At 43.5% G+C, this 14085-nt stretch overlaps 1 protein-coding gene across 1 annotated transcript; it reads left to right on the forward strand.

Annotated features, from left to right (window-relative positions):
- The first annotated feature begins 1351 nt into the window (after window positions 1-1351).
- strap (serine/threonine kinase receptor associated protein) lies at window positions 1352-12399 on the forward strand. The gene is made up of 9 exons (XM_083757534.1): window positions 1352-1826; window positions 3161-3296; window positions 3621-3702; window positions 3987-4059; window positions 4674-4773; window positions 6651-6788; window positions 7410-7546; window positions 10082-10231; window positions 11601-12399. Exons 1-9 carry the CDS (start codon window positions 1715-1717, stop codon window positions 11663-11665), a joined length of 993 nt encoding a protein of 330 aa, XP_083613660.1. The 5' UTR covers window positions 1352-1714; the 3' UTR covers window positions 11666-12399.
- The last annotated feature ends 1686 nt before the right edge of the window (window positions 12400-14085 follow it).

Here is a 14085-nt window from a genome sequence, read left to right on the forward strand (position 1 = left end):
AGAGAGAGAGAGAGAGAGAGAGAGTAGCCTATGTATATTCAGTCAGTGCAACATGAATAGGCCAGGCCTACCTACACATGACAACCACCTTTCTGGTTCCATGTTCCAGACCCATTAATCTTTCATGCAGGATCCTGCATGAATCATGATGACCATAAAGCATTTGATCCTATGAAGAAAGAGGAGGAGGAAAACAATCTGTGATAAAGTTATATTGATTAATTGGTTGATGATTGATGATATAGCCAACAGCATCAGCACAGGTATATTTTGTGTGTGCATGTGATGTGCAACTTCATTAGACTAATTTGCAGCTGCTGTCAAACAGTTGGAAGGAACATTCCCGGGGCATTATGGGCTGCAGTATACACTATAGTAATTACGGTTTCAGGCAGGTGTGTACAGTATAGGGCAGGCTATGCCGCATTTGTTTTGTAGGCCTATTCATTTTAGCAAAATGTGCGTATATACGTGACTAGAAATGTGAGAATTTAGAGCAATGGTTCTAACACTTTTTCATGTGAAGGATCCTCAAATGAATGCGTATAGGCTATTATTTGGGCGCGGACTCCCATCCCAAATTATTTCGTGCCAGGGACCCCGAGAAGAGACGATTGTGATGTGTGTTGTGTTAAAGTGTTTTTTTCCAGTGCGTTTAATAGTGAGAAGAGAACTCGCTAACGCAGTGGTTCCCAAACTTTTTCAGACAAGGACCCCCAAATTGACACTATAGCACGCGGACCCCCATTTGAAAATGTTGTTTGATTATGATGCCAAGTAATGGAAATTCCCACATATCTCCTCGGGAGGGCAGCATAACCGTGTTTTTTCTCCCCTGCAGTAGAAGTTCATGATGCCGGAAGTGTATTCTCTGTAAAAAATAGATCCCATATCCAGGAGAGATGGTCGCCCTGTGATTAGCCAATTGGTTGCCAGGTAACTGTTGACGTGAAGGAGATCATATCATGGACTTGAGATCATCACCATCATCTATCTACCCGTTGGCCGCGGCAAGCAAGTAGATGAGTAGATAGATTATACCAGACAGTCCCTGATCATCATCATCATGTGGTTCTCAAACCTTTTCATGGACCCTCAAATTTAAGATGTATTTTCGCCACAGACCCATTTCTGAAAATATTTAGTGGTCAGGGCAGGGGCCCAATGTGTGTTGGTTAAGATTTCACAAATCACAAATATTCGGCTCAGAGTGAGTCAGATTCACAGGAATCCCAATGTGTCATCGGTTGCCTAGGCAACCGCCTAGAAGCCAATCACAGCGCCACCGCCCGTCTCTTCGGGCCATGGGATGCAGACCGTGCCTTGGTGTTATATTTGTGCGGTAGCCGCTGATGATGCACGTTGCTAGTTAGTTGCAATGTTGTAGCTAGTAGCAAGTTTATTCCTATGCTGGGAGGAAGACCCCACGTTTAATGAACTTGACTGGAACCTCCTCGAACACTCACTTATTTTTTAATTTTTTTTAAAAACCAAAGAATTACTTACAGACGCTAGCCAACCAACGACGTTATAGCTACATGAACTCTAACTATATTATTTATTATCGCATCTTTGGTTTGGGTTGGCGATAGCATTCTGAAGCTAGCATTGTTACAATCGGCTAAAGCGTTTAGCGACCTTCTTAGTTCTCCAATTCCCTTTAAATTGCCTGGATTTAATCCTTTTTAACATCATCATTGGTAGTTATAGAGTCATGGCTATGAGACAAACCCCACTCACCTGCTCGGGTCACACCAGACCTGTGGTAGATCTAGCCTTCAGTGGAATTACTCCCTATGGGTACTTTCTCATCAGTGCCTGCAAAGGTGAGGACAACCGCATCATCATCATCAATTGAGTTTGTGCTTGAAATGTACTGTAATTCTGAAAACTGTTAATAAATATTTCAATCAATCAACAAATGTGGATCTTAAATGTGGACCTATAGCCCCTTTTGGTAGCCTACCCTATTTACCTTTTTGGTATTTGATACACAAAAGGTAAATACACCAAAAGTGTCTGCATGTCTTACTTTATTCACTAACCAATAGCCCTGGCTTTGCAATTTTGGGCATGTCATCATTATAGGTAAAGTAAACACATAAAAATAGCAGATCTGCCAGCTCACAATGCCACAAAGACTGTAGATTGTCTATTGTTTTGAAAGTATTTTAATAGGGCTTAAGTGTTTTAATGGCTACCTGTGTTGAAAACAGTGTAGGTTGATTGTGTGGTTGATTGTTGTTATTCAACAGCATATCACTATAATTTGCTTTGGTCATGCAGCTGTGTTGACTACTGTCGGACTTGCAATTGACACCATTGACAATAATATATGGGGTGCATACTTAGTTTAGACTAGTCATTGGTTAGACATGGGTTAGGTTTAGCCCCACAAGTCAGAACCCAATGGTACTGAAGTTTCTGACATTTTTGAGACCCAGCTACCATGGGGTCCTATTCCACCTCTACCCTGCCACCTGGTACGCGAACATAAATAAACATAAAAACTGTCGCTTACGTCGTTTCTGTGCCGTTTGAGGGCTTCTGATTCTGAGAGCTATAAGTACCTATAAATACCGCTGCGAATTCTCCTGTGCCGCGGAAGCCGTTAAGTATTTTTAATCTTTGTTTGACCGATTTGGTCGCTTTGATTCGTTTATTGACACCTCGTTGTACCGCCTCTCTGGCAGATCAGAGGCAGGAACGTAGCTACGCACAAGCCAACCCCGCAGCGGGAGGCGGTACAATAAACGGTAAATAAACAAGGAAGGAAGAGAAGAATCAAAGCGACCAAATCGGTCAAACAAAGATTAAAAATACTTAACGGCTTCCACGGCACAGGAGAATTTGCAGCGGTGTACGTTGTAAACTAGAGTTCACACATTCAGAAGCCCTCAAACGAACAGAAGCCCTCAAACAGCGCAGAAACCACGTTACCGAAGGTATTTATGTCTGCGTTCCATCATTTCCATATGAAAACACATCACCGCACAGGGACCCTATGGGTCAGCCCGGTTCGGGTCAGATTGGGCTGACCCAGGGGGTTCCGAGAGGGGCTAGGTTACTTTGACAGTATGATCGCATTGGAGGAGAGACCGTATTCCGTATGTGTTTTAGGAGTGATCTAAATGTACTTTTTTTAATTTATTTTTTACAGATGGTAAGCCCATGTTGCGCCAGGGAGACACAGGGGACTGGATAGGAACGTTCCTGGGTCACAAAGGTGCTGTCTGGGGAGCCACTCTGAATATGGATGCCACCAAGGCAGCCACTGCTGCAGCTGATTTCACAGCGTGAGTGTGGAGCATCCCTTACACCTGCAGCGCATGTGGATCTATCCCCTAGGAACCGGATCCAACATTGAGGAACCGGAATCGGTTCCATCGTCACACGGAAATGTGGTTTTTATCACACTGTCGGAGCTGGTTATATGGACTTAACATTTTCTATACAATTACAATACCAGTGGTTCTAAATTTCAAGGACCACCATCACTCTGAGAGGGTACAGTACAAATAAGGGTCCATTTATCGTCTGTTGAGTGTGGTTTCGCTTGCCGTCAAGAACTGATTGTGAGACCGTTGTCTGTCATTGACACCTGTCATGATGTTTTCCAGGAAGGTGTGGGATGCAGTGAGTGGAGATGAGGTCCTTACATTGGCACACAAGCACATTGTCAAGTCTGTCAACTTCACACAGGTATTGCGCATGGATGCTGCATACAGAAATGCTAGTCAAATGTGTTTTTAAAGTTCATTTAAAATAAGGTTGTGGATATTAATATTTGTAGTTGAGTCACAACAATGCGTGTCTAATGTCAGGCCTCGTTAACAGTCTTGGCTTTTAATAAACACTCCTGTTAAAAGCTCATAAAACATGTATATCAATGGCAAAACAAAAGTTTAAAATTGGGATTGATTGGAAGTCATATCACCCAGCCCTACTACTGCCCCTCTCAATCTCTAACCCTCCTCCCCCAATAGGACAGCACTTGTCTGCTGACAGGAGGAAATGATAAAGTGCTGCGCATCTATGATCTCGGCAAACCTGAAGCCGGTGAGTACTAGCCACTTTTCATATGGAGGTCCCGCAATAGTGGTGTAACCTATAGAGCCGCCATTAATTCCAGGCCCTTTTTTTCTAATTTGATACAAACAAAAGTTTTTTTTCCAGGATATCTGTTTGGGTACAGATAATGTGTGATGAGCATTTACTGACCGTAATCTTATATCCTAATAACTAAAATGAACCATGTATAGAAGAGGCCGACCTGTGGCCCATCAATATACTCGGACATAACACTGTCACATTCCCGGCATCAGTGGCGCCCGTCAGGCGCTCAAAAGTGCGGGGACATTTAAAAAAAAATCCCGCGAGCCCCACGGGTATCTGCTGCTTAAATAACTAATTGGACCAGTCATCCCCGAATAATGCGGGGACATTCAGATCCAAATGACCCCCCCCCCCCCTTCCGGCGCCCATGATTCCCATATATGGGCATATTGGTCGAATCGGCCGCGCGACGTATGTGCAAGCCTCTGCAGTAGTCATCATAAAATACCCTGACATTTTACTTTCATGGATGTGCCGTGGATATGATTGGAATGTACTTATCATCGTTTGATGGTCATCATCTGACACCACTGTTGCACCTTTGTGCTTCCTTTTAGATCCACATGAATTCCCAGGTCACACTTCGGCCATAAAGAAGGCCCTGTGGTGCAACGATGACAAGCAGATCCTCTCAGCTGCTGATGACAAAACCGTACGGTCAGTGACGGGATGTGTATAAGGACTGGACATTACGTCTGGACTGTTTCGTTGGTCTCAGTGACCTGCTATATGTGGGTGCTTTTCCACGACTCCATGACAATGCTGACATCGGCAACTATCGTCAAATGTCTGTCGCCCGCAGACATGGGTTGACTAACTTGACTGAAGTATTTATTAACGGTTTGCAGAATGGGTACATTTCATTTGAAAGCACAACTCAATAAAAAGACCGTTACTGTGGCCGACACACTGATAAAGCATTACACTTGTTTATAACTGGGTACACCATTTTCAATTCATCAGAACATTGCACACACTGCATGTCTTCCCCCCATCTCTCTCCCCATTTCCTGTCGGCCTACTGTCTGTCCCTCCATAAAAAAATATAAAATAAAGGCGAAAGCCAAAAAAAAAACATTAAAAAAAGAAATACCACCATAGACGCCACTACAAACTAGGGCATTCATCAAAAAATCGATTTATCGATTTATCGATAAACGAGTCACGAGTCGACTCGCAGCAGCGCGAGTCGAAAGTTGAGCTTTTTTTTTTTTTTTTTCCTCCCCTTTTTTCATTGCATTCAGAACGCGCCCTTAATTAAAAACCAAATGCAGCTGTGTAGGCTATGTGGCTCTCAGCGCGCGGTGTCCCACTATTGAGACTGGCTGAAGTCTGTTTGAACTGCGCTGTGTCAGAGAAGTAACAGATAGAAGCACGCAAACGTTACCCCCAAACGATATCCCCCTCACCTCCGTGCTGGAAATATAACGTCTGGGTTCCCGAGGCTACATGCATGCTGACGCAATGACTGTCTGTTTCTGGCTAAGCTTTACGCGCAGCGCACATGAACCTCTCCGTCTCCGGTCAGTGCGGGTTGTTGTTTATTTGCATGGCTCAGAAAATGAGTAACAAATGAGAACGTTATCGAGTTGTGGAGGAGGAGGAGGAGGAGGAGGAGAATAATAATGTCATATCTCTCATTGTGTTCTCGGTGCTGCTGCTGCGCTGTGTGCCAATACCACTACTTTACCTGGATAACATCATCTTTTCATTTTGACATGATTCACATGAAATAATAATCCTGTACCGGAACCGCGTGTAGCGTTTGGTTTCATTAATGCTATCGTCACAAAATAGCCTACAGCTGCTGCTGCTAAAGATACAAAGATTGGACATTTTTAAACGACGCAAAACGTAGAATTCCCCTCTTGCGTACCAGTGCCACGTGTCCCGCGGACCGGCACCGGTGTTTGGGAACCTCTGATATAGATGATACATGCACTGTGACTGTGTCATATTGGAGAGGCCACTGAATGCGCAGTGCTATGTTTGACATGCTCCGTATTTGAGCGCGCGGCAGCTCCACCCGCCCCTGTTAAATCCCCCCCCCCCCCGCGCGTCCGCGTCCGCCCCCCCCCCCCCCCCCCCCGCCGCCGCCAGAAACGATAATTCGACTTATCGATAAATTACTGTCCGACAAGTCGACTGGGAAAAATCTCAAGTCGTTAATGCCCTACTACAAACTTTAACCACTTAGATACTCTTTACTTAGTAAAATGGACCTGAGTTGCACTGCACTTGGAACATCTACAAGCTCCCAAGTCCCAACAGGTCGAGATGCCCCCACCCCACACACACACAGAATATGCTGGGGTTCAAGTGGTTTATTGTGTAGCACAATCTGATTGCATTAAATGACATTGAACTCCCATTCGATTTGCTACTCACTTTATGCATACACATACCCATACAAATACCCAAGGTTTAGGCTTGGGGTTAGTGTTAGTCTTGATGAAACATAAGCTTCAGCCAACATGGATACACTCTCCCGGCATATTTGTAGTGTCCTAATGCAATTGTATGTGTCTCTCCAGTCTATGGGACAGGAATTCCACTGACGCCGTGAAGACGCTATCCTTCGACTCGTCGCCGAGCAGCATGGAGCTTGTGGCCGATGGGGAGATTCTGGTCATCACCTACGGAAAGACTATCGCTTTCTACAACGCCCTCAGGTATTCTCTTCAGGGGGGGGGGGGGTTCAGAGTAAAAGCGGCCATGTCTTTCCGGCACCCCAGAGCTTCTATTTTGAAGGAATCCCGGCACTGATTGTGTTAAGGGATCAGAGGGATGGATGTGCATTTTCACAGCATGTTCATTTTAATGATTAAAAAAAAACTGATTGTGTTCCGGCTGTTCCACTATAAGCACATTTTTCAAGCTTTTGAAGAAGAAATGCGAATCATTGTTTATATACTAGTCCTTACCCGTTCTGAATATATGAACATCAAATGATGTTCAGTGTGTGTAATGCAATGTAATAGATCACATTACTGATAGGGGGGGGAATTGTTTACAGATGGTCTAACAACAACAGGGTTTAAGTCCACCCGGACGGGGAATTCATAACATCATAACATCATGAATACTTGTGATGGTGATGTTCAGTGTGTCACAATGTGCCCAGGTCCACATGTTTGGGAATCGCTGTTGTAGATTTGTATCATTCTTATCCAAAGCGACATACAATAAGCCCAACAGTCCCAAACCGTCATGAAAACATCACAAGCAACCAGTAGGTGGAGTCCAAGATTTAAAGCAACAACGTGATGAATGAAGACTTCTTTGTGTTCTAGCTTGGACCTGATAAAGACAGTTGAGGCACCAACTTCCATCAGCTCGGCTACCCTTCACCCAGACAAGGAGTTCCTCGTGGCTGGAGGCGACGACTTCAAGCTCTACAAATACGACTACAGCACCTTGGAGGAATTGGGTGAGCAACATGAAGAATAACAATGCTGTTCAAAGAATGGCTTCTCATTGCCTGCAATTTGTTGTGTGGGTTTGTGAATATACAGCTTTTTCAGATGGGCAGCGACACAGCGCCTGCATTCTCGCTTGTGTCAGCGAGTTTGTGTGAATCGTGTGAATAGATGCGTTTTAACACATATAAAATAGCTCAACACATTTCAACTCTTGCCGTGGGCGACAGTTTCACAGCAGTGAAGGTGGCCGCTGATGTCATATAGCCTGCGTCCGTCACTTCCCCTGTGAAAGACTTTTTAACAATGCAGAGATTAGACCCTGGTCACAGGAGCATTCAAACAAAGCATGAAAGTAACTTATTTTTTGTCTATTATAGCAGCGTGTGTTTTCTGAAATTGACCCCAACATATGCAATTTACTATGCAAAAGATTTTTCTTTTCCAAAATATTAAAACGGGTTCATTGGCAGGTTGCATGCTGGCTGATACAAAAGAGTATATTAAAGGTCCAGACCCTGGCCCCCTGGTCTTCTGACAATGGCCCCCTGAACAATTTAGTTGAATAGCCCTGCCATAGACCGTGGAACAGTATTCCCCTCCTTATCACATCTGCCCGTACACGTCATTGGTCTTAACATTCCGAATGCTCCCTGTCGTGACGCGTTTGAATCATTTTGTGACATCATCCGGGATGATCATAGATCCCTTGTCTACTCTGGGTGATTTGGATCAGAGATCTCTGCCTACTGAATTACAGTACATTTCAAGCACAACTCAATACAAAAGCTTTTCATCATATCAATTCATCATAACATTTAGAGACGTACATACAGTGAGGGGGAAAAAGGGGTGGGTGGTTCAGATTTTACGGAGGCCAGTTTCGAATTGCAGCCGTCCGTAGGTGCCTTTTGAGAGCGGTTTTGAAGGAGTCAAGGGATTCGCATGTCTTAATGACTGTTGGTAGGGCGTTCCACATTTTGGTGGCATAGGAGCGAAATTAATGCATTGTTTATTTCTGCCTATACAGGCACGGTGTACTGTCTACCACAGCAGTTCAACAGGGTTGTTTTTGTGCTTCATTATTATATATTAATTTGACCTCACTCTACCCGTTTGTTTTTCCGGTATCTCGTGTTGAGGCGTAGCCAGAGGCGAATACTTCTTATAAGTGTCAGGGGTGCCCCCCCCTACTTCTTATAACTGTCAGGGGTCCCCCCCCCTCCCCTCCTACGTTGCAGGTTAAAACTAAAGCCACCATATTAGCATTTGCATGCCTGTGCCTGTGTCCCTAAGGCTATGGCATAGGCAGCTCCCGGCAGGATCCGCCGGGAGAATCTAGACGCAGCTGCGCGACAACAGACTAAGTAATTCGAGAGAGAGGAGTGTGTGTGTGTACGTGTGTGCGTCAATTTAACAAAGGTGCAGAAGATCAGAAATCAGCAGAGAGTGATCGACGTTTGCGCTACTGTATGCCGTATTGACTTTTTTTCCTCCCTGGAAATAAAAACGTCTGCGTTTCCGAGGCTACTAAAGGTGTGACTACGTGACAAAACCACAGTCATGGGGAGGGAAGCTCAGGGGTGCTAATTTGTGTTCCTATTTTGTTCAGGGGTGCTCCAGCTCCCAGGCACCCCTGTGTAGTCATCGCCTGGGCAGTCATCGCCTGGGCATAGCTAATTGATGGCAGGCAATGGCTGCTGTGCATTCAAATACAAATAATACAACTTTAACTCATACCATGAATGATGGACTCTGTGGGTACAGCTCACTCTACCATGGAGGCACGTTAATCCAGATTAGATGAAGATGTATCATAATTGTAATACTTGTAAAACTGTAATACTATTATTCTACTTTTTTAATACTTGAATAGTTTAGTCGTCAGATCATCTGCATGCTAGAGCATGTTTCATTTGTGAATACCCTAGCAGCCAGCAATAGCAGTCAAAAGGTGTGTCAAGTTCAGTGTCAGGACAAGTATACTCCGCATGAGTGCACCTGTTCAAAAGCGGATTCTCCATGACTAGTCTGACGAGATGTAAATGCTGAACTCCTGCAACCAATTGTGAATGGAGCAGTGGTCAAATGGCAGTAGAAAAATACAGTAGCTACAATAGCTATACTTGTATACCTAAACTACAGTAATTTAACCACTTTCAACCTTCAATCTTTATTTTCAAACCAAAAACTAGCGAAAATGGCTGATTTATATGCATGTCTCATCACAACATTGTGAGCAGGTAGATAATTAGATATTGGTGACGCATCTCTGTATTATTTTCTTTGTAAATGAATGCCCTACTACATCATACAAGAGTCACACAGAAGTGGTGAAAATAGCAGATCTATCATCTGTGAGCTTGTAGCTATTTTCACTATTTTAAAATATTTTACAAATAACGGTACAAGAGAGAATGGTTTTGAACAGGTTTCAAGGTCTCCCACCCGACTGCAACGATTCTGCAATACAATGTTGTTGTTGGTGAATGTAATTATGGTTTGATTATTCCTCCCAACACTGGCATGTTCTGTCCCGTCCCTAGAGTCCTACAAGGGTCACTTTGGACCGGTCCACACCGTACGCTTCAGCCCAGACGGCGAGCTGTATGCCAGCGGCTCGGAGGACGGGACACTGCGTCTGTGGCAGACGGCAGTGGGCAAGACCTACGGCTTGTGGAAGTGTGTCCTTCCTGGTGAGTTTCGCTCTGCCCCCCGGCCACGCCCAAGCTCTGCACCACTGGTTGTTACACTTTTTCATGTCAGACAAGGAGGACCCCCAATTTGATTGTAACCCTGGGGGTCCCCGGACCTTTTTATTCAAAAGAAACTGATCAATAATCAAACGGAACCACTTGACTGAACCACAGGCCCACCAGCTTCACTTTACCAGCTTCACCGCCTTAAACGCTCTAATCTTAGTGAAAGAACATTCAATTATATTTCAATTAAGGTTTATTGTGCGTCTCCATAGACTCATACAAAACAGCTCATGCTGTTTATGAGCAAAAACAATAGTTGCATTCACTGTTTTATGTTAAGTGTGTGTGTGTGTGTGTGTGTGTGTGTGTGTGTGTGTGTGTGTGTGTGTGTGTGTGTGTGTGTGTGTGTGTGTGTGTGTGTGTGTGTGTGTGTGTGTGTGTGTGTGTGTGTGTGTGTGTGTGTGTGTGTGTGTGTGTGTGTGTGTGTACTTGGACCACTTTTTGTCTAAACTAAATCTCTTTACCAAAAAGTAAAGAGATTTAGCTCACAACGACACGTTGTGGATCTGCTATTTTTGTCTAATGTCGTCCCCCCTCCCCCAGATGTATGCTGAGGTTCAAGTGGTGTAAAAAACAAAACAAAAAAATGCTTTTGACTGGTGTTGATTTCTCTACTCATCCGTTGGTTCAGTTGTGCCGACATGAAAATGGTTCTGCAGGAATGCTTTTCTACAATGCATATTTAACCCATTAGCCAAATATGCGTACAAATATGTCAGGAATGTACTACAGTGTGTATGGAGTGTGCCATATGGACAGAATGTGCAGGGTGTGTAGTTTTGCGTAGCACATTCCACCATGTTTCTGTAGGAAAGCATTGCACAACGCACGTGCAGGTAAGAAGAGACGAAACACCTGCACACTGTCTTCGCTTGCTCAATAAAGAATGTATTTATTAAATTGTAACGTTTTGGTCACAGACCTTCCTCAGTCATCTGATTATTATTTGCAAAAACTAATGTGTTGTAAATGTGACATGGATATTTAGGTGCAAAATATGTCCATAGTGGATACAGATTAAAAGGAGTGCATTTTTAAACATGCAATTTGCTAGGGGTATATCGTATTCTCTACACACTGTAAAGCATTATGATGCCCCTATCTTACAAATTGTAGTATGTATAATGAAAACCCTGAGCTATCTCCTTACCATACCCATCCATCCATCTCCCAGTCTTTCAGCTGTGCCCTGTTTATGAGCAAAGAAAATGGTTGCATTCACTGTTTTGTTAAAAAAAATTAAATGCATGTTGGGACGTGTATGCTACACATGTGTTTAATGCTCTTAATTTCTCCCCATCAGAGGAGCTAGTGTCGGAGACCGCTGATCCGGCGTACAATTCCACCCCGGTTGATATCAAGGCCTGAAGAAGAAAAAAGCACCCATCACAGGTGGGGGAAACGTGAGACGAGGGACGAGGAAAGTGAGGAGATGAACAGCGGGGTATTCCAGTGTCTTCATACCATGCCCCAGCGAGGAGCAGAGTTCATTTTACTACATCTTCATCTGTAACCGATGTGGATGTGATGATAGGCGTCATCTGTCATAGACCAGTGCATTACACACACACACACACACACGCACACGCGTGCACATGAGCACGCAGTTTGAAGCAGACATATAGACGTTACGGGCTCTAGAGTAAAGCAGTAAACCTGTGAGCGTCTGTGGCTCATCGCTGCCTGTTTTCTCTCTGATGTTGCCCAGTTCTGTATACATGCTGAAAACTAACCCCCCCCCAACCCCCAATGGAAATGACAAGGAACTTTTTTTCATTTTGTTTCAAGTCACTTCTGTTCTGGATATTTTTATTTGTAGTTTATTTTATTAATGCGAGAAGACACACGCTTGCTGCACAAGGTGTGGAGGAGGTGTTTAAAATTGGAGCGGTTTTCATTTAAATTTGAGATTATATGAATTTTTCAGTGGGTTGAAAGTACGACTGGAGTATATCCATGGAAAATCTTATTTTGTCATGTGATGAATTGGAAAGGGAAATGCCGTCACTGGATTTAATTTCTCCTTTGTGTTTAATGTCGTTATTTGTGTCCAGTGAATGAATAAACGGGTGCTTTACTGTTATGTGAATGCACAAAAAGTTGTCACAGTGATTTTTTTTAATTGTGTGCCGTGCATATCAGCCAGTGCTGGCCGATATCAATATCACGATAATGTTTGTAAATATAGTTCACGCTCACAATGCGTCATGACGTCATGTGACCTTGTAGATCGGCTAATTTAACGTACTAGTCCTGTGAGATATTTGCCCCCCCTTGTGGCCGTGAAGGGTACTGCGCCCGGGTGCGTTTGTAATTGACTAATAAATGTATTAATAATCATTAATGTGTCAAATCGAAAAAAGGGCTTCGTTACGCCCTCCATATTCATATGGTCAATGCCTGTGTGAAAAGTGATTGGTGCAGGCAGTAAGGAGTTACGGCACTGTTTCTGACAGACACACACACATGATTATAGTATGATGATGATGTATGCCACCATTGTACGACATGGAATCAGACTAATTTTGTCGATTATAAAAAATATATACTTTATCTTAGAATTGTTTTGAAGTCGTTTTCATTGAAGAATGCACAAAGACCAGCACACCGTCTGCACTCGCAATACGAACTTTATTTAGGCAACGTTTCGGTCAAAGACTTTCAGGCATCTGATGTACAAATAAAAATGATCCAACCCCTCTCCCACTTCTCCAATTAACCTATACCTGAGCAAGTCGGTTATGGATGTTTGATATATTGCATATATACTGTAAGTCAGTCGCACAGTTAGGTTTTGAATGTGTGGCAGCTTGGCAAGAACTACTGACTAACAAGAAATACAGGGCTACAGTACTTCCTGTTAGACATGTTTGGCAGTTATTTTCCAGGATTTATATCCTCATGAAATGGAGATAAAACTGGGAATGGAGTTAGGGTGGGGAAAGTTAAAGATGGAGTGCTGTGATTTTTTTAACCCCCTGAAACATGATCATCAGGTACTATGATTATACTAGGAGAAAGATTTTTTTTTAAGTGTACAGAAAGTGTTAAAATTATGTTTTTATGTGGCCACACTCACTAGTTAATTAAGTATACCGTTTTTTTAGCACCACCCACCTGAACTTGCGAAGCCTTGCCCACAGCTATGATATGATAATGGGGGAGGGGTTAGGGGAGGGGATGATTTTATGATGTCACTAAAGTGGTGTATTTCGAATGGGCCTTTTGGCTCAAAGGCTTTCAGCTTTCTGGAAGAAACCAAAAATACACAGGGAAGACCGATTTGAATATTATAACCACACCTGGGGGTCTGTTAGAGCAGTGTAATGTTAACTCTATAGACACATACAAAACAGAAAAAGTACAAAATCACGGCACACTGACCTCTGCGTTCGTCCGTTTTAACTAGTGGGATCGCACCTGAGTGTTCCAAGTCCTGAACTGAAGGATGATATACAGAATGATATTTCCAAGATTTCCACAACTGGTTATGCACACTTATTGACACCAGTTCAATTACATCAGTTATGATATTTCAGCAGTTGAAGGGCACACTTTTTCATTATGTGAATGCAGGGAGATCGTGGCATTTTGGAGGGAGATCTCAAAATGATTTATAAAATGCTGGATGTAAGGGTAACGTTGGATCCTCTATTTGTTGCTAATTCATCTCTTGACGGACATAGTTCTACCGTCTGACTAGTGGGCCCTAGGTATATAGGGCGTATTGCTAGGGGTGCAACCATACAGCAACTGCATAGATGCATCAATAACATGTAACATGTATC

The sequence above is a fragment of the Protomyctophum parallelum genome (assembly GCF_964188405.1).
Source record: "Protomyctophum parallelum genome assembly, chromosome: 22".
NCBI classification, from domain to species: Eukaryota; Metazoa; Chordata; class Actinopteri; order Myctophiformes; family Myctophidae; genus Protomyctophum; species Protomyctophum parallelum.

Excerpts from the sequence above, each read along its gene's own strand:
- strap (XM_083757534.1), top strand. The coding sequence starts at position 1,715 with ATGGCTATGAGACAAACCCCACTCACCTGCTCGGGTCACACCAGACCT. Across the intron at positions 3,703-3,986 it reads AGTCTGTCAACTTCACACAG|GACAGCACTTGTCTGCTGAC; the intron begins GTATTGCGCATG and ends CTCCCCCAATAG. Across the intron at positions 7,547-10,081 it reads CAGCACCTTGGAGGAATTGG|AGTCCTACAAGGGTCACTTT; the intron begins GTGAGCAACATG and ends TCCCGTCCCTAG.